General features: G+C 42.5%; 1 protein-coding gene across 1 annotated transcript in view; it reads right to left on the reverse strand.

Moving 5' to 3' along the window:
* Window positions 1–20,461: 20,461 nt before the first annotated feature.
* The window catches only part of LOC137434181 (uncharacterized), an 11,131-nt gene continuing 3,853 nt past the window's right edge, over window positions 20,462–27,739 (reverse strand). Inside the window, exons 2-3 of the mRNA XM_068126934.2 lie at window positions 27,612–27,734; window positions 20,462–23,167 (exon numbers count right to left, since the gene is read on the reverse strand). Coding sequence (XP_067983035.1) covers window positions 22,868–23,167; window positions 27,612–27,713 — 402 coding nt within the window. The 5' untranslated portion in view covers window positions 27,714–27,734 and the 3' untranslated portion in view covers window positions 20,462–22,867. The remainder of the gene's footprint in view (window positions 23,168–27,611; window positions 27,735–27,739) is intronic.

The raw sequence follows: 27,739 nt of genomic DNA on the forward strand, positions 1-27,739 counted from the left end.
TGAGGACACGGTAGCCGACTAGTACTACACTAGGCCTCAGAATACACGATACGAAAAAACCGACGATTCTGTACACAGGTATGAAAAACCAACACCGAGAAACCTATTAAAGTCACCCCAATAGGTACATGCACCGAAAGAAAGATAAAGATACGACAAAAACACAAATGTGAAAGATCACTTAGCTTCGCAAGCGTGAGCGCATGGAACAGCTTCGAAAAGACGTGACCTCGCCGTGATCTCGCGAGATCTCGCCCTGATGGGCCAAATGTCCTTATTTCCTTCTTTGATGTCGTACAGGATCGTGCGATGACTACTTACACTTAGTGTAGTGCCATGGCGACTGTGGACCCATTATACATTGATTGACATTGTACATGCGGAATATAAATACATACTTAAATGCAATTGGTGCAATTCCCAACAAATGCACAGGGTGGGCCATTTATCTCTTCTAGGTTTTGAACCCCCTGTGAGTCTGTTGCTAAGAAACGAAATCTAACACAATATTTACAGGATTATAGGTATATATTTAAAGTTTCCGTGGTAAATTTTTTATTGAATTAAAAGGTTCACAAAACTAGTTATGAAATTTGACAGGTCTCCATCATTTTCAAGCAGCGCATGCATCCTTTCGCGATACTCCAAGAGCATTTCATGTCACATTCCGACCGAAATTTCTCCAAAAGCTGCTTGAATCTGCTCCTTCCGGTCTTGAATGTCTGCTGGGTGAGTTGTTTTTTTTGGTATACAAGGTCGAGGCTCGTGTAAGAGCTAACATTAATCACAAAAAAAACGGGCACACAAAACATACAATAAAGGGAACGGGAGACAAGATGGGGAGAGAGAGAGGAAAGCACACAAGTACAACAGAAGAGAACAGGGACATCGGAAGATCTGTGGGAGGGAGAGGGCTTGGGGGAGTAGGCATGGGAAGGCGGGGGGGGGGGTGGAAAAGGTATAAAACGCATGGACACTGCTCTAGGAGTTCAAGGAAATATATTTTGGGGTGGGGCTAATATATTTTGTACCATGGCTAATAATCCCCCCTGTCTGCAGCAGGGGTGAGTAAACCACATGCACTCTGGCACATGCACAAGTGAAAATATTGTACGTTGTCTTCCCTCCCCTTGGAGGTATTTTTACCTCCACATCCTATGGTGCACGGAGGTTATGTTTTCGCCCCCTGTCTGTCTGTTTGTCTGTCTGTGAGACGAGAACAAATTGATTAGATTTTGGTGAAGATCTGTATCCGGATCTGGATATTTCTATCTTTTAAGTGATCCCTCACCTTTGAGAGATTGGGCCAAAAACGATACATAGTGCATGATATCTTAACCCTAACCCTAACCCTAACCCTAACCCTAACAACCCTAACAACCCTAACCCTAAAAAGTAATGGACTAATTATGACCAAACTTGTTGGGGAGTTGGGTGGGCCACAAGTACAAGCCGACTAGATTTTGGTTAAATCCCGGATGCAGATCCGGGCTATCAGTGGGGTTCAAGAGTGGAAATAATATACAAAACGTAAACTCTTCAGCCTGGTTGAGATATGCACTCTGCTAAGTGTTGTAGTTTTTTTTTAGTACCCATGACCTGATCCTGGGTACCACCAACATGTATGCAATTTTTTTTATTATGCTCGAACAGGAAAATAAACTGCACTGATAAACGCTGTTTATTTATTACATCATAAAAAGTGCCATTAGCAGCTGAACATGGATACATTTGCCCCATTATATATAGATTTCTACAGATAGTGGACAAAAAGTGGAAACACCAGGGTAGATGTGCCAAACAACATATATGTAAAGTATGGGGCCACCACATGTACATTACTGGCGTGTGAAATAAGAAAATCGCTTCCCGGCAGTAGTCTCGTTGTGTGTAATACTGTACAGAGTGAAACCGAAAGGCCTCGATAGTTTAACTTTGTCATTATCACATTAACGACTAGAAGGGCACTCAGTAGAGAGCATACCTCCACCTGGTTGGCCATGTCACTCAATGGTGAAGAATCACTTAATAAAATTTAATAGCTGGATACGGATCATCACCAAAATCGAATCGATTCTTCCTTGTCAAAGACACAACCTGTCCAACAAGTTTCGTCCAAATCCATCCATAACTTTTTGAGATATCCTGCCATGTATCGTTTTTCGCCCTATCTCCCAATGGTGAAGAATCACTTAAAAATTTAAATAATTCTCATATCCGAATCCATATTCAGATCTTCACCAAAATTGAAGCGATTCTTCCTTGTCACATATCAAACCTGTCCAACAAGTTTCGTCCAAATCCATCCATAACTTTTTGAGATATCTTGCTATGTATCGTTTTTGGCCCTATCTCCCAATGGTGAAGAATCACTTAAAAATTTAAATAATTCTCATATCCGAATCCATATTCAGATCTTCACCAAAATTGAAGCGATTCTTCCTTGTCACATATCAAACCTGTCCAACAAGTTTCGTCCAAATCCATCCATAACTTTTTGAGATATCTTGCTATGTATCGTTTTTGGCCCTATCTCCCAATGGTGAAGAATCACTTAATAAAATTTAATAATTCTCATATCCGAATTCATATTTAGATCTTCACCAAAATTGAAGCGATTCTTCCTTGTCACATATCAAACCTGTCCAACAAGTTTCGTCCAAATGCATCCATAACTTTTTGAGATATCTCGCTATGTATCGTTTTTGTCCCGATCTCCCAATGGTGAAAATCACTTTAATAATTCTAGTAGCCGGATCCGAATCCGGATCTTCACCAAAATCTAATCATTTCGTCCTTGTCACATACGCTACATCTCTGCTAAATTTCGTCTGAATCCGTCCTCAACTTTTTGAGATATTTTGTTCACAAACAAGCAGACAGACAAACAGACAGACAGACAGGGGTAAAAACATAACCTCCATCCACCTTTGGTGGCGCAGGTAACTAGCATTCTTTATTGAAAAGGTTTTCTAATAATTTGTGTTTAAATGAAAAGTTATTCCATTATTATTTTCTACACAATATTAAGCCAGTTTTATGGCATTCTGATGTCAAATAAAAAGCTATCATATAAGAAAAACATCTAGTCCTTTCTGTTTCATCCCATATATGTAAGTGGGCTGCGGCTCCTCAGAGAAGAAGACCTCAGTGACCTTGAACCGGGTGTCATTGTTGGTGTGCGTTTGGCAGTCACTTTCAGTGACAAAGTCTATGGGAATTGCTGACGCGTCACGAGGAACCTTCTTGTGAAAGTGATGTCAGCCTGTGGAAAAGAAGGAAATATGTCATCATCGAAGGGGAACAGTGTAAGGAAGCACATACTCGACAAGCGTGATGCACCGGCATTTGTCCGGCCTGCGAGGAGAAACGGGAGACAAATTGCGGATAAACTAGTGAGGAGTTCAACATGGTTCGTGAGAATCCTGTGTTGCCGAAAAACCGTCAGAAGAGAACTTCACAGGGTGGGTTACCATAGCCGGGTTGCTATGCATACATCGCTGATAACACCTGGCAATGCCTGTTTGCAGGTCCAGTGGTGCAAGGAGCATAGGCAATGGACTGCCACGTAGTCGAGGAATGCGATGTGGTCTAATGAGTCTTCCTTCACCATGTTCTCGATGAATGGACCTGTACACATGTGGCGACAGCCAAGGGAGCTCTACAGCTCCGAGTGCCTGGTTCGAACAGCAAAAGGTTCTGAAAGTTCCATAATGATGTGGGGTGCATTTTCCAGCATGGCCTGGGTCCACTTATTCCATTAGAAGACGGTGTTGATGCAGCGCGACATGTTACTGTACTGGGCGGTTATCTGCATTGCATGATGCAGCATTTCTTCTCCTGATGGTTGGGGTGTCTTTCAGGACAACAATGCTCCATCCACCAGGCCCTTGTTGTCACCTGTTGGTTTGAGGAGCATGAAGACGAAATTACCCATCTTCCACAGCCCTCCCAATCGCTGGACCTCAATTCTATAGAGCATTTGTGAGACTGTCTAAAGAGGTGCCGTAGACAACAGTTTCCATCTCCATCAAAAATAATGGTATCACATTCACGTGGGTGGACATGGTGGCCCAACACTCGACTGTGACATTCTGTTGGTGTTTCCATTTTTTGTCCACTACCTGTATATGGTACTTTGAGACAGTTAGAAATAATGCAGCACATTTGGATAAACATAGTTTGGAGAAAGATCCTTGGACTTTGTTGATGCAGTAGAGCACAATATAAATGGTCTGATCTTGGAGCTCAAAATGAATACCTACTAATCATCACCATACCATAATGACAGTTTTTTCAGAAGGCAAGCCCAAGACTCCTCCACAAACACCAGTCTTTGTCAGAAGGCAACCCCAAGACTCCTCCACAAACACCAGTCTTTGTCAGAAGGCAACCCCAAGACTCCTCCACAAACACCAGTCTTTGTCAGAAGGCAACCCCAAGACCCCTCCACAAACACCAGTCTTTGTCAGAAGGCAACACAAGACTCCTCCACAAACACCAGTCTTTGTCAGAAGGCAACCCCAAGACTCCTCCACAAACACCAGTCTTTGTCAGAAGGCAATCCCAAGACTCCTCCACAAACACCAGACTTTGTCAGAAGGCAACCCAACACTCCTCCACAAACACCAGTCTTTGTCAGAAGGCAACCCCAAGACTCCTCCACAAACACCAGTCTTTGTCAGAAGGCAACCCCAAGACTCCTCCACAAACACCAGTCTTTGTCAGAAGGCAACCCCAAGACTCCTCCACAAACAGCAGTCTTTGTCAAAAGGCAACACAAGACTCCTCCACAAACACCAGTCTTTGTCAGAAGGCAACCCCAAGACTCCTCCACAAACACCAGTCTTTGTCAGAAGGCAACCCAACACTCCTCACAAACACCAGTCTTTGTCAGAAGGCAACAAAAGACTCCTCCACAAACACCAGTCTTTGTCAGAAGGCAACCCCAAGACTCCTCCACAAACACCAGTCTTTGTCAGAAGGCAACCCCAAGTCTCCCCCACAAACAGCAGTCTTTGTCACAAGGCAACACAAGACTCCTCCACAAGCGCCAGTCTTTTTCAGAAGGCAACCCCAAGACTCCTTCACAAACACCAGTCTTTGGAAAGTCTTTGCCTCACCATCACCGGTACCTTTTGATAAGGTGTTTAAATTGCTGAAGAGCATCCTTGCACATTCAACTGATAGACAAAGACAGCAGGGGCAGTCAGGATAATGAGCACATTTGAACATGTGCTTTATACCCATCACACATGTCCAACAAGTGTGGCTAACGTGACCGCACCGCTATGAAAGGCATTGGCCTAGAATGTGGGAGCTCTTTCCATTCTACGGCCTTTCCTCATTGTGAATTCTACACACATAAAGGTAAATGAAGATAAAATCTTATAAATAAACCTGATAATGGCAAGCTTCCATCTGGCATCTCTTGCTTTATTGCTGCCCCTTTTGGTCTGACCTAATTGTAATGGACAGATTCCACATCAGCAGCTCCTTATTTTCACCAACATGTCAGAACAACTATCACTGATTAGACAGACTTGTACGGAACAATGTCCTACCTGTCTCGGGGTATCTCATGAGAAATGCATCGGGAATCTTTGTAAGAGATATCGGAATGGATGTTTCTTTCCAGTTGAATCCTCTCTATTTTATGATCGGTCGCCGTCCATTGCTGTGACGTTTAATTGAGGTACAAGACACTTGTTTTCCTTTCTTCATAAGTTTCTTAAACGATTCTTGAAATTACTAACACCTGGCTTGAATGGCAAAGGCTTGGGGTTAAATAATTGCCAATAAGTAGCACCTTAGTTGATACTCCATATCGATCAAATATCTTACCAAGGCCTCAGTTGCTTTTGAAAATGTAATGGCAAAAGCCTTTTGAGCTTGTTGCTTTTTTATGGCTAAGGGACATGGTGCAGCCATTTTCACACATTATATGGACAAAGACATTGCACAATGGTAGAGTTGGCTCCACATTATATGGACAAAGACATTGTGCAATGGTAGAGTTGGCTCCACATTATATGGACAAAGACATTGTGCAGTGGTAGAGTTGGCTCCACATTATATGGACAAAGACATTGCGCAATGGTAGAGTTGGCTCCACATTATATGGACAAAGACATTGTGCAATGGTAGAGTTGGCTCCACATTACATGGACAAAGACATTGCACAATGGTAGAGTTGGCTCCACATTATATGGACAAAGACATTAAGCAATGGTAGAGTTGGCTCCACATTATATGGACAAAGACATTGCGCAATGGTAGAGTTGGCTCCACATTATATGGACAAAGACATTGCACAATGATAGAGTTGGCTCCACATTATATGGACAAATACATTGTGCAATGGTAGAGTTGGCTCCACATTATATGGACAAAGACATTGTGCAATGGTAGAGTTGGCTCCACATTATATGGACAAAGACATTGCGCAATGGTAGAGTTGGCTCCACATTATATGGACAAAGACATTGCGCAATGGTAGAGTTGGCTCCACATTATATGGACAAAGACATTGCGCAATGGTAGAGTTGGCTCCACATTATATGGACAAAGACATTGTGCAATGGTAGAGTTGGCTCCACATTATATGGACAAAGACATTGTGCAATGGTCGAGTTGGCTCCACATTATATGGACAAAGACATTGCGCAATGGTAGAGTTGGCTCCACATTATATGGACAAAGACATTGCGCAATGGTAGCGTTGGCTCCACATTACATGGACAAAGACATTGTGCAATGGTAGATTTGGCTCCACATTATATGGACAAAGACATTGTGCAATGGTAGAGTTGGCTCCACATTATATGGACAAAGACATTGTGCAATGGTAGAGTTGACTCCACATTACATGGACAAAGACATTGTGCAATGGTATAGTTGGCTCCACATTATATGGACAAAGACATTGCGCAATGGTAGAGTTGGCTCCACATTATATGGACAAAGACATTGCGCAATGGTAGAGTTGGCTCCACATTACATGGACAAAGACATTGCGCAATGGTAGAGTTGGCTCCACATTACATGGACAAAGACATTGCGCAATGGTAGAGTTGGCTCCACATTATATGGACAAAGACATTGCGCAATGGTAGAGTTGGCTCCACATTATATGGACAAAGACATTGCGCAATGGTAGCGTTGGCTCCACATTATATGGACAAAGACATTGCGCAATGGTAGAGTTGGCTCCACATTATATGGACAAAGACATTGCGCAATGGTAGAGTTGGCTCCACATTACATGGACAAAGACATTGCGCAATGGTAGAGTTGGCTCCACATTATATGGACAAAGACATTGCACAATTTTAGAGTTGGCTCCACATTATATAGACAAAGACATTGCGCAATGGTAGAGTTGGCTCCACATTATATGGACAAAGACATTGCGCAATGGTGGAGTTGGCTCCACATTATACCCGCTGCTTGTGTAAAGTCCGACAGGGATGGCGCAGAGAAAGTGCTCCTATACTCGCCTCTGAGTGCTCTAACCCGGGTTGGATTGGCGAGCCAATTATAAGCTGTCGGGTCGGTGCTTCACAGGCATTGCATCGATGAGTACGTTGTCCCTTGGGTCGACATTAAGCGAGGGATCCATCTGCTGGCGTTCGTTGGTGGACGCTAAAGACCCCACGGTGTCTTTCGACAGAGCAGGTGATTTATCACCGGTAGCCAGAACGAATTCCCAAGTCCTTCCCCGACCTGTTGTGTTTGTCCTGAGAGCCCACCGCCGCTACTAGCTCCTGAATGAATCGTCGTGCCAAAGTGCATCCTGACAGCTTACCTTCATATTAAAGAAGACATAATCTGTTGATGACGATGATGATGGTGAGTGTATGAGAGTGCTCAGACAGTAAAGATGAATATATGAAGCTGTTGTCAAAATTTCCAGAATGTCATCTCAAAACGTCATTTTCACATCACCACATTGGAAGTCTTTTGTTGTGTGGAGGGTGCTCTTCTTATTGTCTTCCTCCTCCAAAAGGGATTCACTAAAAACATGGATTTAAAGCAAATTCCATCTTCAACTTCAATTATTTTTTATTTTGGAGGGTGCTCTTATTATTATCTTCCTCCTCCAAGAGGGATTCACTAAAAACATGGATTTTACAGCAAATTCCATCTTCAATTTCAATTATTTTTTATTTTTGATGGTGCTCTTCTTATTATCTTCCTCCTCCAAGAGGGATTCACTAAAAACATGGATTTAAAGCAAATTCCATCTTCAACTTCAATTGTTTTTTATTTTGGAGAGTGCTCTTCTTATTGTCTTCCTCCTCCAAGAAGGATTCACTAAAAACATGGATTTAAATCAAATTCCATCTTCAACTTCAATTAATTTTTATTTTGGAGAGTGCTCTTCTTATTATCTTCCTCCTCCAAGAGGGATTCACTAAAAACATGGATTTAAATCAAATTCCATCTTCAACTTCAATTTTTTTTTATTTTGGAGAGTGCTCTTCTTATTATCTTCCTCCTCCAAGAGGGATTCACTAAAAACATGGATTTAAATCAAATTCCATCTTCAACTTCAATTAATTTTTATTTTGGAGGGTGCTCTTCTTATTATCTTCCTCCTCCAAGTGGGATTCACTAAAAACATGGATTTAAATCAAATTCCATCTTCAACTTCAATTAATTTTTATTTTGGAGGGTGCTCTTATTATTATCTTCCTCCTCCAAGAGGGATTCACTAAAAACATGGATTTAAAGCAAATTCCATCTTCAACCTCAATTAATTTTTATTTTGGAGGGTGCTCTTCTTATTATCTTCCTCCTCCAAGAGGGATTCACTAAAAACATGGATTTTACAGCAAATTCCATCTTCAATTTCAATTATTTTTTATTTTGGAGGGTGCTCTTCTTATTATCTTCCTCCTCCAAGAGGGATTCACTAAAAACATGGATTTTACAGCAAATTCCATCTTCAACTTCAATTATTTTTTATTTTGGAGGGTGCTCTTATTATTATCTTCCTCCTCCAAGAGGGATTCACTAAAAACATGGATTTAAATCAAATTCCATCTTCAACTTCAATTAATTTTTATTTTGGAGGGTGCTCTTCTTATTATCTTCCTCCTCCAAGAGGGATTCACTAAAAACATGGATTTTACAGCAAATTCCATCTTCAATTTCAATTATTTTTTATTTTGGAGGGTGCTCTTCTTATTATCTTCCTCCTCCAAGAGGGATTCACTAAAAACATGGATTTTACAGCAAATTCCATCTTCAATTTCAATTATTTTTTATTTTTGATGGTGCTCTTCTTATTATCTTCCTCCTCCAAGAGGGATTCACTAAAAACATGGATTTAAAGCAAATTCCATCTTCAACTTCAATTGTTTTTTATTTTGGAGGGTGCTCTTATTGTCTTCCTCCTCCAAGAAGGATTCACTAAAAACATGGATTTAAAGCAAATTCCATCTTCAATTTCAATTATTTTTTATTTTGGAGGGTGCTCTTATTGTCTTCCTCCTCCAAGAGGGATTCACTAAAAACATGGATTTAAAGCAAATTCCATCTTCAACTTCAATTGTTTTTTCATTTTTGAGGGTGTTCTTCTTATTGTCTTCTTCCTCCAAGAGGGATTCACTAAAAGCATGGATTTAAAGTAAATTCCATCTTCAACGTCGTTTTTTTTATTTTTGAGGGTGCTCTTCTTATTGTCTTCCTCCTCCAAGAGGGATTCACTAAAAACATGGATTTAAAGCAAATTCCATCTTCAACTTCAATTGTTTTTTCATTTTTGAGGGTGTTCTTCTTATTGTCTTCCTCCTCCAAGAGGGATTCACTAAAAACATGGATTTAAAGCAAATTCCATCTTCAACTTCAATTTTTTTATTTTTGAGGGTGCTCTTCTTATTGTCCTCCTCCTCCAAGAGGGATTCACTAAAAACATGGATTTAAAGCAAATTCCATCTTCAACTTCAATTTTTTTATTTTTGAGGGTGCTCTTCTTATTGTCCTCCTCCTCCAAGAGGGATTCACTAAAAACATGGATTTAAAGCAAATTCCATCTTCAACTTCAATTTTTTTTATTTTTGAGGGTGCTCTTCTTATTGTCTTCCTCCTCCAAGAGGGATTCACTAAAAACATGGATTTTACAGCAAATTCCATCTTCAATTTCAATTATTTTTTATTTTTGATGGTGCTCTTCTTATTATCTTCCTCCTCCAAGAAGGATTCACTAAAAACATGGATTTAAAGCAAATTCCATCTTCAACTTCAATTGTTTTTTATTTTGGAGGGTGCTCTTATTGTCTTCCTCCTCCAAGAAGGATTCACTAAAAACATGGATTTAAAGCAAATTCCATCTTCAATTTCTATTATTTTTTATTTTGGAGGGTGCTCTTCTTATTATCTTCCTCCTCCAAGAGGGATTCACTAAAAACATGGATTTTACAGCAAATTCCATCTTCAATTTCAATTATTTTTTATTTTTGATGGTGCTCTTCTTATTATCTTCCTCCTCCAAGAAGGATTCACTAAAAACATGGATTTAAAGCAAATTCCATCTTCAACTTCAATTGTTTTTTATTTTGGAGGGTGCTCTTATTGTCTTCCTCCTCCAAGAAGGATTCACTAAAAACATGGATTTAAAGCAAATTCCATCTTCAATTTCTATTATTTTTTATTTTGGAGGGTGCTCTTCTTATTATCTTCCTCCTCCAAGAGGGATTCACTAAAAACATGGATTTTACAGCAAATTCCATCTTCAATTTCAATTATTTTTTATTTTTGATGGTGCTCTTCTTATTATCTTCCTCCTCCAAGAAGGATTCACTAAAAACATGGATTTAAAGCAAATTCCATCTTCAACTTCAATTGTTTTTTATTTTGGAGGGTGCTCTTATTGTCTTCCTCCTCCAAGAAGGATTCACTAAAAACATGGATTTAAAGCAAATTCCATCTTCAATTTCAATTATTTTTTATTTTGGAGGGTGCTCTTCTTATTATCTTCCTCCTCCAAGAAGGATTCACTAAAAACATGGATTTAAAGCAAATTCCATCTTCAACTTCAATTGTTTTTTATTTTGGAGGGTGCTCTTATTGTCTTCCTCCTCCAAGAAGGATTCACTAAAAACATGGATTTAAAGCAAATTCCATCTTCAATTTCAATTATTTTTTATTTTGGAGGGTGCTCTTCTTATTGTCTTCCTCCTCCAAGAGGGATTCACTAAAAACATGGATTTAAAGCAAATTCCATCTTCAACTTCAATTGTTTTTTCATTTTTGAGGGTGTTCTTCTTATTGTCTTCTTCCTCCAAGAGGGATTCACTAAAAGCATGGATTTAAAGCAAATTCCATCTTCAACTTCAATTGTTTTTTCATTTTTGAGGGTGTTCTTCTTATTGTCTTCCTCCTCCTCCAAGAGGGATTCACTAAAAACATGGATTTAAAGCAAATTCCATCTTCAACTTCAATTTTTTTATTTTTGAGGGTGCTCTTCTTATTGTTTTCCTCCTCCAAGAGGGATTCACTAAAAACATGGATTTAAAGCAAATTCCATCTTCAACTTCAATTTTTTTATTTTTGAGGGTGTTCTTCTTATTGTCCTCCTCCTCCAAGAGGGATTCACTAAAAACATGGATTTAAAGCAAATTCCATCTTCAACTTCAATTTTTTTATTTTTGAGGGTGCTCTTCTTATTGTTTTCCTCCTCCAAGAGGGATTCACTAAAAACATGGATTTAAAGCAAATTCCATCTTCAACTTCAATTTTTTTATTTTTGAGGGTGCTCTTCTTATTGTCCTCCTCCTCCAAGAGGGATTCACTAAAAACATGGATTTAAAGCAAATTCCATCTTCAACTTCAATTGTTTTTTGATTTGTCCATCTTGCCTTTCACTAACGCTTTTCTGCTGAACCTCAACACTTCTTATGAACAGTAATGAGATTTTCTTCCCTACGGCCTAACATGGAGATGGCAGAGAGACCATAGACGAGGATCTTTTGAAGAGAAGGGACTGGGGAACACACATTTAGCTGAAGAGCATTTAAGGATTTTCTTAGCTCTGGCTGCATTGATCTTTAGACAAATCAGGAGGTTGTCTACCATTCCAGGTGACAAGCACATCGCGCTCATGGTCTGTCAAGCTGAACGGTTTCTTTTGAATCGGCGATAGTGGTGGAGCAGGGAACTGAAGTCCCATTGCAGATAAATTCAGGAACATTGTCTTCTCTCGAGCCATTTCAATTGTGATTCCTCCTTGGATAAGAATGCACACAGGAATGTGCCAGCTACCAGGTTATGCAAGATGATTTCTCAATTCAGAGGAGTCTGACATTTGGTCTTGACTCTTGACATGAGGATGGAACGAAAACTGCTTTGAACCTTGCTGAGAGATCTGAGGCTGTTGTTCAATTAAGTTGGGCCTCAGGGTTGAGATACAAAGTTTGGTGGAAACTCTACCTTCAGATACTTGCATGTCATACCCTGGCAAAAATGTGGACATCATGAGACACACTGAATGAGGAGAGATGGAATAGGGCTCTCAAGTTGTCAATGTGTGAAACAGGATAAAGGTCAGATCAGTTATATTTAATAGACATCTACCGGTACATAAAAATAGATTTTCCATACACCTCCACTCGTTTGTTCCTTTTTTATATGGTTCAATCACATTCTTCCCTTTAGGGCTTCAAGCAAGTGGTGGAACACCATCTCATATCATCACCCCCCCCCCCCCCCATCCCCATTAACCCTACCTAACCATACCCCCTTACTTGCAGGTGACTGCTTTCTCCTTTTCTCGCTTCCCCTCTCTCTCTCTCTTCTCATTTCTCCTTTTGTGTTCATTCAACTGCTTGCTTGTTATGTCCAACTATTGCTCCACGCACAATGTCAGTACTCAGTGGGTTCCCTCCCCCTACCCCCACCCCCATCATCACTCTCTTCTATGAGCCTAGATTTTGCATAAATAAATACCATGCATTGATATACCTATTGCTATTAAACTAGCAGAGTATCCCCCCCCCCCCCCTACGGTTGATGGTGTTCTAAGTGTGCAACACATTCTTTTGACACATACCTTTATTTGGGAGGTGTATATGCAACCAACAGCTCCCTCAATCGCTTCCGAAAAAAAAAATAACCCAGGGTACGGACATAGAGCAAAAACATGCGAATGATTTGAATTCAAAACATCTCTCTGCACTGAAAAACATAGGGACAGGAATACTGTACTGTAAAGGGTGGGGACTTGTAATACCCTCTCCCACCTGGAGGCGGCGCTACACGATGCACATTTACGTGGAGAATTTGCGTCTTCCCCAAGATGTCCTCAAGGCCACTGGTAAAAGATAAAACACCCCTCTACACTTAATTGGGGTCATCCTGATCATATTCTGGTTGTAATCGGCCAGAACTGTAGGAGGAGTAACACGATAAACAAACACACACCGGTCCATGAATTATGGTAAGGATATCAAGAGTTTCTACCTTTCTGGATGATATCGCGACAATTTTGGAATATCATTGAAACTTCAACAGTATTTTTGACGTAATGTCAATACAATGGTGCTGGGTTCAGAGAAATTGGGAACTTTATGTCAAAAAACAAAACCTCAGTTTGTTTACTGAAGGCACATATTGTCTTCCTCCTCTTAAGGTATATAAAGACCGGACATACATTTGTTCAGCTTCTTCTTGAAGATCATACTTCGGCTAAACCTTTGAAGCAAATTCTTTACCTTTTTGACTAATGTTCCAGGTTAGAAGAGTTCTTTGCATTGTTACCACTTTTACCCTTAAAGCTACTGTGTTTACCGTAAATGTTAAACCCAGTGTTGGCTTAACGGTTAAGGTGGCTGACTTAAGATCTTAGTGTCTTCAGTTTGGGCCCCTGGCATGTCGTTGAAATAACACCAGGTGGGTTGAGTCAGCCTGCCATCCCTCCGAGGTTGGCAAAATGAGTACCAGCTTACTGGTAACAGTGGCACTGCATCAGCGGCACACCTGCGTTCTCAGAAAATGAGGCAACCAGCAGCTACATACAAAACAACGAGAACCGCAACTATCGGGGACGCCTCTTCGCGGTGGTTATACCACCAGCTCCAACACAAGTCGCCGACCAAATCTTCCACATTCTTCCCTACTGTCTGGATCCGTCAGGGTAGCGCAGTCAAGGTCACAGTGACAATCAGTCCCTATGGATTGGCCCTCTCCCTCTTGTCTCGGTCTCTTCTCTTTCTAACTTTGTCATGGCACTGACTTTGTGAAGGCGCGGGTACACCATCCTGGAGATGGGGTTTCTCTGGGTGTCTGGGATCGCTCCTCGGATATTGATTGGCTGTCTTCATGCTGCGGGCTTGTTCGAAAGAACTGTTTAGGCATATACAACAACAACAACAACCATAAATCTTTGCCATAAATTGTCCCTTCTCACCCCCAGACCCAGCGGTATAACCGACTCATAAAACGTCGACAACATCACTCTCGGGGAGCAAGTCTATGTTGTCATGTGACATTTTTTCTTTTTCTTATTCTTTTTTGTATAGAGAATCGAGGCTCGTGTAAGAGCTAACACATTAAACATGAAAACATGCGCAGACACATAAAACATACAATGAATAAAGGGAGTGGGAGACAAGAGGGGGAGAGAGGGAAGCACACAAGCACAACAACAGAATAGAACAGGGACGTCGGTAGATGTGTGGAAGGGGGAGGGCCGGTGGGGTAGGGAAGGGGGCAAGGGTAAGGGTGGAGAGAGGGACACACGGTATAAAGCAAATGAACACTTCTAGGAATTTCAGAAAATAAGTTGGGGATTGAAAAGGGATGGATTTGGGGTGTTTTAACGGGGATAGAAAAGATCAAGGTTTTGGATGGTGGAAGATAAGAGATGGTGATTAACAGCTGTTTTAAAGACCTGGAGGGAGGAGAGGGATTGAAGAGAGTGTGAGAGTTTGTTCCAGAGGTGGGAGAAAAGGGAAATGAAAGGGTGAAGGTGAACAGAGAGTCTTGATTTTGGCAGTTTAACCATAAGAGGGTTGCTGGCAGATCTTGTGCGACCAGTAGGAATATTTGGGGTGTCAGAGCACAGAGAGAGCTGGAGGAGCAAGGCCGGAGAGGAGTCGGTAGAAGACAGAAAGACCACCAACCTGCCTGCGGTGAGTAAGTGAAAGGCCCTCGGAGATAGCTTCATCGCAGGAGATTCCAATAATTCTGAATGCTTTGGTTTCAACCGCGTGAAGCCGAGCTAGGTGTGAGGCAGGAGCACCGGCCCAGAGGGGAGAGCAGTATTCCATTGAGGTGCGGATGAAAGCCTTGTATGTGGTGAGGAGCTCAGAAGTGCCAAGGAAGGACTTCGCACGATGGAGGATGCCCAGTCGGCGACTGGTTTTGGAGGCCAGCTTGGAAATGTGGTTTTCCCAAGAAAGATCATGGCAGATAGTGAGACCCAAAAGCTTGAGTGACAGAACTTTTTCAAGAGGATTGTTCAGAAAGAAGATGGGAGGGTTGTCCAGTCGGTCTTTTCGGAGAGACAAAGTGAGAGTGTGAGATTTGTCAGGATTGAAAGACATGTTCCAATTGTTTGACCAGTTTGTGATATTGTCCAGGTCTGCAGAGATTGAAGAAGCTGCAGACTGCCGATCTGAAGTTTGAGATATGGAGCGGCAGAGAATGGAGTCATCAGCAAAGAGATAGAGAGGATTTTCAAGAGAGTCGGAGAGATCATTAATGAAGACCAGAGAAAGCACAGGGTCTAGAACACTGCCTTGTGGAACTCCAGCCTTAACAGGAAGGGGAGAAGAAAGAATTCAATTCAGGGCCACACGTTGACTACGACCAGAAAGGAAGTCTGCAGGCCATGTGTGGAGGTTTCCATGGATACCATGTGAGGAGAGTTTGTTGAGCAGGCACATTTCGGTCATCTTACTTCTTTTAAGTGCAAAGTAGCATTGTAGCAACTCATCATAGGGCCTTAAAGATCAATAAAAAAAATGTTGGGGAACAGATTGCCAGTGGAAATTTAAAAAAAATCTCACTTACACATGATAACTATAAAGGGAGAGAAGAGACGATGGACAGGTTTCGGATGCAAGATTGGGTTGATGGGCAGCCAAAAGTTGCACGGACATGTTAAAAGAAAGAGATAAAGGTCGAGTGCAATTATAAAAGTGTGTTGCGGAAGCACGAGAAGAGGTAGACGAATGAGTGGAGATGGGTAGATGGTTTTACTATTGGGGAAAGAACGTTTAAAGGGTTGATCAGTGGTCGCATTAATCATGGTGGAGGCCGGTGGAGTCCCAAGCGAAGGCGAAATAGCTGACGGGATGTTATCCTGTGTGTGATCATCACATCACGAGCTCTTGCCCTCCACCTTTCGCCTTGAGATTAGATTTTGGTGATACCAAAAGGCAGTAGATATTAGAGCATTAATTAGTTCTGGCTGATGCACAGGGGCTACGGTGGCAGTAGCAAGACTTGCATCAAAGCACAGAGAATAAAAGGATTGCACACTGTGAGCAGCTGAGAATGTATTGAGAAAGACATTTCCATAGCTCAAATCTGTCCTATAATACTTTGGCTTTTTGGTATGTAAGGCTCATGGAGGAAACTGTTCATAAATCACATGCAGACCAAGGACTTAAGGACACATCGGTGCACTTTTACTTGAATTACAAGGACATTAAGCAACAATTGAAAAATCAATGCAGTACAAGGGATTTGAACTTGGGATCCCAGCAACGTGAACTATGTTCTCGGATGCGAATCACAAACAACCCATAGCGATGAGATGTCATCGGCCTAAGCTTGAGATTTCATTGATTCCAAAAGAGCGTACGGCTGGGTTTATGTGATTTCCTCTGCTGATGATTACGGTCCGTAAGGAGATTCGGTGGCTGAGTTTTCACCAAACCATGACCAGAGAAGACAGTTCCAACGTGCCAAATGTCACGCTCGGAATTTTGAACCTTGTTGTTGTTGTATTATTCATGTTTCCGGTTAACGTTACTGTCACCAGGGTGAGAACTGTATTACAATCAGGAATATTGCCAGGATCTAATGAAGGTGACAGACTATTGCGAATGAATAGAGAAAACGACTCGAAATTGGATGAAAATATTTGTATATGTATTGGCTTATTCCACACAGCACATCAACTGGGTATTAGAAACTTGGAAGGCCTTCCAACAGCCTGAACAGGCGGGTGTTCAGCAACCAGAGCACAGACACCGGGCCTGTAGTTAGAAAGAGAAAGAAGAATGAGGGATGGGAATAGGATGAGCCAATAAACAGGAGAGAGGAGAGGATTCTAGGTGGGGTCTTCATCCCACTGGGCTATAACGAGCGGATTTTTTTAAATGCTCAGCCATCCTTGATGTGAGTGGCATTTACTCCATCCAAAACAGTTACGCATACACATGAGAGCATGCACACAAAGGGCACATTCATAGTATGAGGGCATAAAAGTTGAACAAACATTAATGAGTAGCCTCGAGTAAAATAACTGCAAATTGCGATCATAAAATAAAACAGACATTACCAGCGCCTATTGTTATGTAATTTGACATAAGAAAGATGTTTCAACCAAATCAGTGATGCCCAAGTAGTCCTGGAGTTATACAAACCAAAAATTGCTCTTCACGTCATCGCCCTATCTTTTGTACCAGGCACAATGTATGTGGCCTGATAGGGTGTGCCCAGCACAATGTATGTGGCCTGATAGGGTGTGCCCAGCACAATGTATGTGGCCTGATAGGGTGTGTCCAGTGCACAACGCCTGCGGCCTGAGAAAGTGTGCCCAGCACAATGTATGTGGCCTGATAGGGTGTGCCCAGCACAATGTATGTGGCCTGATAGGGTGTGCCCAGCACAATGTATGTGGCCTGATAGGGTGTGTCCAGTGCACAACGCCTGCGGCCTGAGAGAGTGTGCCCAGCACAATGTATGTGGCCTGATAGGGTGTGCCCAGCACAATGTATGTGGCGTGATAGGGTGTGTCCAGTGCACAACGCCTGCGGCCTGAGAGAGTGTGCCCAGCACAATGTATGTGGCCTGATAGGGTGTGCCCAGCACAATGTATGTGGCCTGATAGGGTGTGTCCAGTGCACAACGCCTGCGGCCTGAGAGAGTGTGCCCAGCACAATGTATGTGGCCTGATAGGGTGTGCCCAGCACAATGTATGTGGCCTGATAGGGTGTGTCCAGTGCACAACGACTGCGGCCTGAGAGAGTGTGCCCAGTACAATGTATGTGGCCTGATAGGGTGTGCCCAGCACAACGCCTGCGGCCTCAGAGGGTGTGCCCAGCACAACTCCTGCGGCCTCAGAGGGTGTGCCCAGCACAACGCCTACGGCCTGAGAGAGTGTGCCCAGCACAACTCCTGTGGCCTGAGAGGGTGTGTCCAGGACCCTTTACACGGCTTTGATGGTGGTGTTGTCAAAAAACATACCACCAACCCTATAATGATCCGCAGAGACCACACGACCATCCTCGAGTTCTTCTCCAAACATTGTACCTTCCTTACTCTGATCCTCCCCATATTTGGATCACTTCCTCCTTTTGTTTGCGACTCGATCAGCTTACAGTGGCACAAATGACAAAATGCCGTTTGCAGACTGGGAGATCAATTTCGTTTGTTTTTGCTGCACTAAATCTGATATACCTGCAAAGGCCATAAATAACAGCCCAATGTGTGCTATCTACTCTGTTTGCTGCCACTGACGTCTCTTCCTTCAATGCCACCGATTGAATAACTCCCCTGCAGTTCTCATTTGGCACCGACGCAACCAGCGGGCACTCCGGTCTTTTTCCTTTGTAAGGTGTGTTGCCCACACACTTTGATGCAGTGACCATGATTAACGAGAGGTGCAGTGCCCCTTGTTGGGAAGAGCATGAATTTTTAAATTTGTTCAGAGTACCGACGATGGTTCGCCTACTCTTCGTGAAAGACACTTTGGGATCTTTAACGTTCACCGACTAATGCGGGCAGACGCGAAATATCGTACATTCCGGCCATAACAATATGATGGAAAACTAATCTTTTTAAAGACTAGAGTTGAACTGCGTCCCGGAAAACTAAGAACGATTTTTCTCAATTGATTGTTGAGAGAGGTGTTCCAATTAGCGTGGGAGAGAGAGAGAAGGTGGTTTTCAGGTGTGAGACCTTCTTCAAGGCAAGAGAGAGGTTATAATGTTTCTCTTTCTTGAATCTAGAACCCCAACCACCACCTCAAATTCGATGGGGATTGCATTGGATTGATTATTTTCCAAATTCCAGGTCATATGTACTCTTGTCATGTTACAAATGTGCCCCCCCCCCCCCCCCCCCGTATGTTGAGACCTTCTGGATTCCCATTGCACAGGACATTATCTACAAGTGTGACGTGATGTCCATTTGTATATCTCGAAGGGATGATCATGTATAACTGACTAAAGGCACCATAGTTGGAATATTTTCCACTGAACTCAAAATTAATTTTTCTCCAATGAAGAACTTCTCCAAATTCTCTACTACATTTATTAAAAATGAATTCTCTCCTTTTAGGGTGGCCAATTTGATTGCTTATCAGTGTACTAGCAGGGGTAGCCGGTGTTGCCGGTGCTCTTCTAATCCTGTTGAGATTTTAAAGAAATCAAATGTTGTTGTTTTTCCAGTTTTTTTTTGTGAGGGCCTAAAACACTTCCGTACACCCACAAAATAATGGGATCAGGGATCTTTTAATATCACCTTTCACATCGCTACATAGGCTTAGGTACTAGAGAGCAATTTTTAAAAATCCAACTTTTTTTTTTTTTTAAAGTTTGTGTGTGTGTGTGTGTGTGTGTGTGTGTGTGTGTGTGTGTGTGTGTGTGTGTGTGTGTGTGTGTATGTGTGCGCAAAACCCTCCCCGACATTCACTGATGAACCTCTGAGAGTTTGACTGAGATCCGTTTGGCCATCTTTGAGAAGATTGGTGACACAGCCAAACATCTCTCTTGTAGTGAGGATATAAAATGTCGGTCATGGATCTATGGTACAATGTAATTTTTTTCACTAGTGGGGTCACTCGTGGGAATCCCACGGGCATGGAGGTGTATCGTTGCGATTGGTGCAGCAGTTTTTGCGGTACCTGGGACAATAACGTTAGGCGGGAGTCCAAACCTGAAAATGCTGGAGACAAAAGCTGAAAATGGAAAACCAATATAGCCTATTTTACTCCAGGGGGTCCCAGGATTACCCACCCAAAATTTCGTTGCGATCGGTTCAGCCGTTTTTGCGGTACCTGGGAATGGACGGACGGACAGACAGACAGACGGACGGACACATACGGACGGACATTTGGTGAATTTTCGTAAGATGTGGGATTGCTTGACAAGTCTCCTGATGGAAGGGGATTAGGGGCGGAGGTGGTGACCGGAAGTGGGGAAGCGCTCAGACCACCGGTTCAACGGCTTAGCAATGCATGCGGTGTTTTTGATAAGCGGAAGCAAATAAGACAAAGCAGACAGAAAGGTAGATTGTTTGTATTTGTGGAATGCTTACACAAAATTGCTCAGAAGCAACGAGGCTTAATCCCAGGTTTTCAAAATCAGCCGAAGTGAGGCCGGAACGTGCAGGAGGACATATTAGCTCTAGCTGTTGTCTGGCCTATCAAGTGGTACAGGCAGACATATGGTGCAGTTAACATTTGGTTTCATTGGTTTCAGGCACAAAAACAAATCCCATACAGACAGACACAAACTCTGACACAGACGGACGCACAAATGTATTTAATAGCCAATGTTTATATTCCATCTTCTCTCATCAACTCCTCTCCATGCGCGAGGCAAGTATTTATCAGTAGAACAAGTTACCGACAATTTCCATTTGGGTTTTATATTATCATGAACGATATCACAGTCAAACGAAAGTTATAACAGGGCCGAGGCACTTATAGACACACAACATCCTGTAAGTCTTTCTAGTTTCATTTTGGACTCATTTTTGCTTGATCAGGATCATTTCGTGAACCGGTGCAGAAGCAGTTTCTATGGCTAAGTTTACAATCCTGTTGCGGTCGCCATTCCGACACATGAGATCAGGGCAGGGATTTGTAATTTGTCCATGGTGCTGGCGGTAGCTCGCCTACTCTTCGCAAAGGACACCATGGGGTCTTTAACGTCGACCATCTAATGCCAGCAGACGGGTGCCAGCAGTTTAACATCCATATGAGGGACTGCGCACACCGAGTGTGAAGCACCAGGATGACAGTTTATAACTGGGTCGATATTCAAACCCAGGCCAGACAGCTCAGAGGTGAGTATGCCTCTAAGGCCTAAGCCATCCTACAAGCCATCCGTACCTATCACTTTGCTGTAACACCCGCTTAATACGTTTTGGCAACACCGCACTCTCTGCACACTCTGTCGCTAATCCCGGAGAGGTTACACGTCGTGACACGTCCCTCTCGCCATATTATTGCGTTTCCTCCAGAAACACTCACTTGGTACCAGTTTTCCAAAAATATTATTGAATCTCCCCCCTGGCACCTTCCCCAAGCCCCTCTCCAAAACTCTCATCTAATATCAATATCGCTCGTCCATAATGCCACCAAGAAGGCCGGTTGAACTAGCAGTGCCACCGGCTGGGTTGATGGAACATTTGATGAAAGATAAATGTCTAAAATACAAACCTGTAAATTCCACTTCCCCTGAGGAAGGATTGCTATTGATTAACAGGACTGTTTGTTCGGAGTAGATTCATGAAGCTTATTTTTATGCAAACAAACGTGTCATTGTTTTACCTTCCGATTGTTTGCCAACTGGAGAAAGGGGAATTGTTTGAGTGTTTGATGTGGAACCAGTTTTTAGGTTTAGACAACTGAACCAGACTTTTTTGTCGCATTCTCAGTTTACTGCTCAATTGTGTCTCGTCCTTCTCTCCTTGCACTGTCTACACCATCCTCCAGCATTTGGGAAATCGGAAAAAGGGCAAAAAGCAACCGTAAAGAAACAAAAAGGTCTTCTTAAGGGATAACTTCATAATTTCAGTAGAAAGTTCGGGGAGCTTGGAAGCGTCCAAGTAGAAATCGATTCTCACCGCTTTTCACTTTGTGTGAAGCATTCTGTTCCAAATCGTGAGGGTTTTGGACACCGCCTGTTTGAAAGACGGATTGTCTTCAGCTACAGGCTCGTTGACTCCATTCAATAGGTATATACACATGGCATAGCTAGTCCTCAGATAAAGCTGTAATACCATCATGTACGTGTTGTATATTATATAAAAGCAATACAGTACTGCACTGCAAAGGGGGAATGTATGAAGACCATTCCACCACTGGATTTCCCAACCCACATTATCGTCCGTGCAATCAGGTAACCATAAGCGCTGCTATCGGTTTGTGCAAGCTAAAATAGATGTACGACTACTGGTCCTGCATGCAACTCGTTTTTCTTACCTTGGCACAATTCAACAAGAGCAACTAACCCAACTGGTCTCTTGTTATCCATAAAAATTCCAGCATTTTAGCTCATGAGGTTAATTAGTTGCTTGTCCTCGCTCTGGTATTTGGAAACAGAGGATGCTTAAATACCAAACACAATGGCTCAAGCTTTGCGAGTTCAGCCCAAATATTATCTAGTTTCATGGAGCAAGGTCAGCATCGGGTTCAAACCAATGGTTTCCCCCAGAATCCACAACGACTTCAACCCTTACAGAGAGTTACGTATCCATCCAGGATAGCAATCAATCCCAACATGGTTGTCCAGGAGACGAGTTCGTGATCCAAGGAACATGATGACCAGTTTTAACGAATTACGAAGGAATGAGTATTCGAGCCTGGGCTTCACGTGGCAAGGTCTCTTCGGATCATAATCCTGGTGGTGGATTCACATCCGAGCTGTCTTGCTCGGCTGATTTTTAGAATCCATTTACATCAGACGAGTGCATAGTCAAACTGACCTTTGTCGAGTCCATCGACGCCCTCGCCCCAGTTTGAAGTGGGCATGGAGCTGTACGGATCCAGCAGAATACGAAAGCAGCGAACAATGAGAATGGCCAGAAACACGAAGAGGAATGCAACAAAGGCAAAGGCAGCTTTCTGCTCAAGGCTTAGTGGCAGAGAGATGGCAGCTGAGGGCATATCAACATCAGTGAGAGGTGAGAAGGTAACTTCACCTGCCATCGCCCCTTCTAGTGCAGTATTGGGGTTGGCGGTGAATGGAGGGCCAGGATGCTGTAGAAAGATAAGAGTGCAAGGGAAGGATGAGCTGAGCAATATATATATGTATACAGTATATGTATGTGTGTGTGTGTGTATATATATATATACACATATACAGTGCATTCAGAAAGTATTCAGACCCCTTCACTTTTTTCACATTTTGTTATGTTGCAGCCTTATGCTGAAATCGTTTAAATTCATTTTTTTCCCTCATCAATCTACACTCAATACCCCATAATGACAAAGAGAAAACAGGTTTTTAGAAAGTTTTGCAAATTTATAAAAAAAAGAAAAAGCTGAAATATCACATTGACATAAGTATTTATACCCTTTGCTATGACACTCGAAATTTAGCTCAGGTGCCTCTCATTTCTCTTGAACATCTTTGGGATGTTTCTACACCTTGATTGGAGTCCATCTGTGGTAAATTCAATTGATTGGACACAATTTGGAAAGGCACACACCTGTCTATATAAGGTCTCACAGCTGGCAATGCATATCAGAGCAAAAACCAAGCCATGAGGTCGAAGGAACTGCCTGCAGAGCTCAGAGACAGGATTGTGTCGAGGCACAGATCTCATGGCTTGGTTTTTGCTCTGATATGCATTGTCAGCTGTGAGACCTTATATAGACAGGTGTGTGCCTTTCCAAATCATGTCCAATCAATTGAATTTACCGTAGGTGGACTCCAATCAAGGTGTAGAAACATCTCAAAGATGATCAAGAGAAATGAGAGGCACCTGAGCTAAATTTCAAGTGTCATAGCAAAGGGTATGAATACTTATGTCAATGTGATATTTCAGTTTTTTCTTTTTAATAAATTTGCAAAACTTTCTAAAGTCCTGTTTTCTCTTTGTCATTATGGGGTATTGAGTGCAGATTGATGAGGGAAAAAATGAATTTAAACGATTTCAGCATGAGGCTGCAACATAACAAAATGTGAAAAAAGTGAAGGGGTCTGAATACTTTCTGAATGCACTGTACAAAATATATATCTATTTATATGTCATAGACTAGAGGCTTAATGTGCCGCTCAAAGGATGACATGATGCATCCATCATCTCTTACTGATTAGCCCACCAGGGTGGCGGTTGTTTCTGCCAGGTTGTTGTGCACGGTTGTGTTCATGGTTCTTGGCATAGTATGGCAGATAGGTGCAGGAATTGTGCCTTTGATGATACAAGCATGGCATTTGGCACACAGTTAGAGTATGCCCTAAGAAAGATATTTGGCTATAGGGCCATCGCAGATTTGTCCTTTTTTGAAAAATGGCCGCCATTGTTGTCACAGGACAAATCTGCGATGGCCCTAGAGCCAAATATCTTCCTTAGGGCATACTCTAACTGTGTGCCAACTCTCGTGCTTGTATCATCAAAGGCACAATTCTCCCAAATATTTCACCTATCTGCCATATTCTGCCTATCTGCCTATCTTCTGCCTATCTGCCTAATATTTCACTAAAAATTGGGCGCCATTTTTATTGGACACATCTGTGATGACTCTAACAGTCAGAATATTTAACTGTGTACCAAATACCATGCTTGTATGATTCAAACAAGTTTATACAAATTAGTATACCATATACCATATACCATAATATACCATATAAATGGCATCCATTTTAAAAACATTGTTGTCACAGGACAAATATATGACAACCCTATAGTTAGGGGTCTTTAATTATGTGCCAAATGTCAAGCTTGTATGACCACAACAACAGTTTATACACAGTAATGTACCAAATATATGTAAAATAACAAGCAATGGAGGCCATTTTGAAAAATAGCCGCCACTGTTGTCACAGGACAAATCTGCGATGGCCCTACAGCCAAATATCTTCCTTAGGGCATACTCCAACTGTGTGCCAACTCTCGTGCTTGTATCATAAAAGTCACAATTCTCTCAACTATTTCACCGCTCTGCCGTACTGGCATGGTTGTGCGACAAAGCTCTGACTTACCACTTTGAGTTACCAGGGTGACCAGGGCACACTTTTGCATGCCAACTCTGGGGTTGCCAGGCTGCAGCTGTTCCATTTAATAAGAGCAAAATGTCACTGAGTACTCGAAAATATATATACTCAAAGGAGGGGGAACACAGCCGACTCAGGTGAGGAGAATCAACATTGACAGGAACATTGAATGAACTATACAAAACCCAATATATAAACAGAGGCAATTGATAGCAAATGTATATATATATATACAGACTTGGCATTTAATATGGAATATTTTTTTTTTCTTGACTTGGGTTTACTTTCTTAACTCAGTATATCAATCTGGTGAGTTTCTTTTACACTATGGTGATTTATTTGTTAAAAGAACCATGTCACTGATTGTCTGTCGCAGCAAGAAGTCAACAACAGGATTATATCACAGGTGGCGTGGCAAAATGTACGGACAGGTGCATTTGATGATTGGCTTCACAGTCGGGTATACAAGGGTTGTTGCGTTCTGTATTAGTGGAAAACAACTGCTGCACGTCTCCAAAAGTTATTGCCGCTTCCTCTGGAGATGGTCGGTCAACTCGACAATGCTGTTTGTCATGGAGTGGTGGTTTTACGAAATTACAGCATGAAAGAGCGTGCAATTGCTCGGCAGTATGGCATCACTCAAGGTCAGGTGTCAAAGATCCTGAAACGAAATGCTCAGAGGGGTGTCCCTACTCCAATACCGAGGCCAGGACGTCCCCGCAGAACCACAAGGAGGGATGATCGCCAGCTGCACCGGTTAGTCCGCAATGACCGTACCAAGTCAGATAATCGGCTTCGGGCTGAGTGGCAGCAACTGACAAATGTGCCTGTATCCAGAAGGCTAGTCAACCAACGACTGGTTCAAGCAGGCTATCGTGCCAGGCGTCCCCTGAGAAAGCCACGCCTGACCAGACAACACAGCCAGCGCCGATTGCAGTGGCCCAGACAGCACCGTCAATGGCAGCCAGGACACTGGAATCATGTGATCTTCAGTGACGAGTCTAGATTTCTGGTCTATCGTCAAGATGGCTGCATCCGAGTGTGCAGACAAGTGCATGAAGCCGACAACAAAGATTGTATAGTGCCAAGAGTCCAAGCTGGAGGTGGTGGGGTGACTGTTTGGGCTGCTTTTCATGCAGAGGGCAAAACTGACCTGGTTGTTCTGAATGGAAACCTGAACCAGTTCAAGTACAGGGCCATTCTGGAAGAAACATTGCTTCCATTTGCTCGTGCAGCCTTTTCCAGGAAACGTTGTCTTCCAAGATGACAATGCACGGCCTCATCGTGCTCGCATTATCCAACACTTTCTTGCTGACCGTGGTGTAGAGCATATGGAGTGGCCTGCCATGTCCCCGAATATGAATCCGATAGATAACTTGTGGGCAGAATTAACGCGTCAAATCGACCACTTGGACCAGCAGCCGACCTCTGTGCGTGAATTGCAGCAGGCTATTGTCACTGCATGGCAAGCGATTCCTGTCCAAACCTTGGCAAATCTCGTGAACAGCATGCCTCAACGTGTACGTGCTCTCCTGAATGCTCGTGGGGGTTACACGAAGTACTGAACTGTAATTTTACTGTCGGTAATCCAAGTCGTAATTTAACTTTTGTTTTTGTTAAAAAAAAATTTGGCTAATGTGAAAAATAAAGAGATACTTCTGGAAAACGTACAGAAGTTTAACACAGTACTGTTCATGAATTGAGTTCGATATCAGTTTACATCACTTTCAAGGATCAATTTATTTGTTTCGAAATGTCAAATGTGGTTTTTGTTTCTTTTAAAGGTCACATTAACAAAATCTAGAATAATTTCAACATAATTCCAATGAACTTTTGGTTCTAAGACATCTTGAAAAGTAAGTTCACCCCCACAAAAAAAATATTCCATATTAAATGCCAAGTCTGTATATACATATATGTATGTAGTATATATATATATATAATATATATATATATATATATATATATATATATATATATATATATATATTGTTATGGATCTCGGGGTCGGCGCTCCCCTTATCAAGGGGGGGGGGGGGGGTTAATCCCCTTGTCTTTTTAGCTGGCCGTCCCGAGTCCTGGAAGTTATAACGTCCTTCCCGGTGCGGCGTTAGGTAGGGTTTGCTAGGCCTAGGTGTTAGCTGCTACCTAAGTACTAACGCCCACTGGAAACGAGGGAATAACTTCCACTCGAACCACAGATAAGATGGAAAATGCCGAGCGGTTAGCAATCTGCGATCCGAGCTATTAACAAAGACTAAACCCGATTCTGAGCGGTTGCGATCGTGCCACAGGTACTCAATTGATAGAAAGGACGGATGCGATCGGATTAGGGAAAACCAAGAAAGAACAAGGTAATTTATTACCAATATACAGGAGGAAAGAGGAAACAAAAGGATGTACAGGAAGAAGAAGAAGGAGCAGGACACAGGGCCGTCTTATTACAGTCTTAACTTATGATCCCAGACAAACATACACACTCACACGGGGATTGTAGCTGGTAGGGTGGAAGGTCCAGGTAGATGGTCCAGGCGATGGGGCCCAGGCTCCGGTCCCGCGGGCGAAACCCGGCAGGCAGCTCTGCATGTAGTTGGAACGCGACCGGACCTTAC

This window comes from Myxine glutinosa, chromosome 10 (genome assembly GCF_964187855.1).
Source record: "Myxine glutinosa chromosome 10, kmMyxGlut1.1, whole genome shotgun sequence".
NCBI classification, from domain to species: Eukaryota; Metazoa; Chordata; class Myxini; order Myxiniformes; family Myxinidae; genus Myxine; species Myxine glutinosa.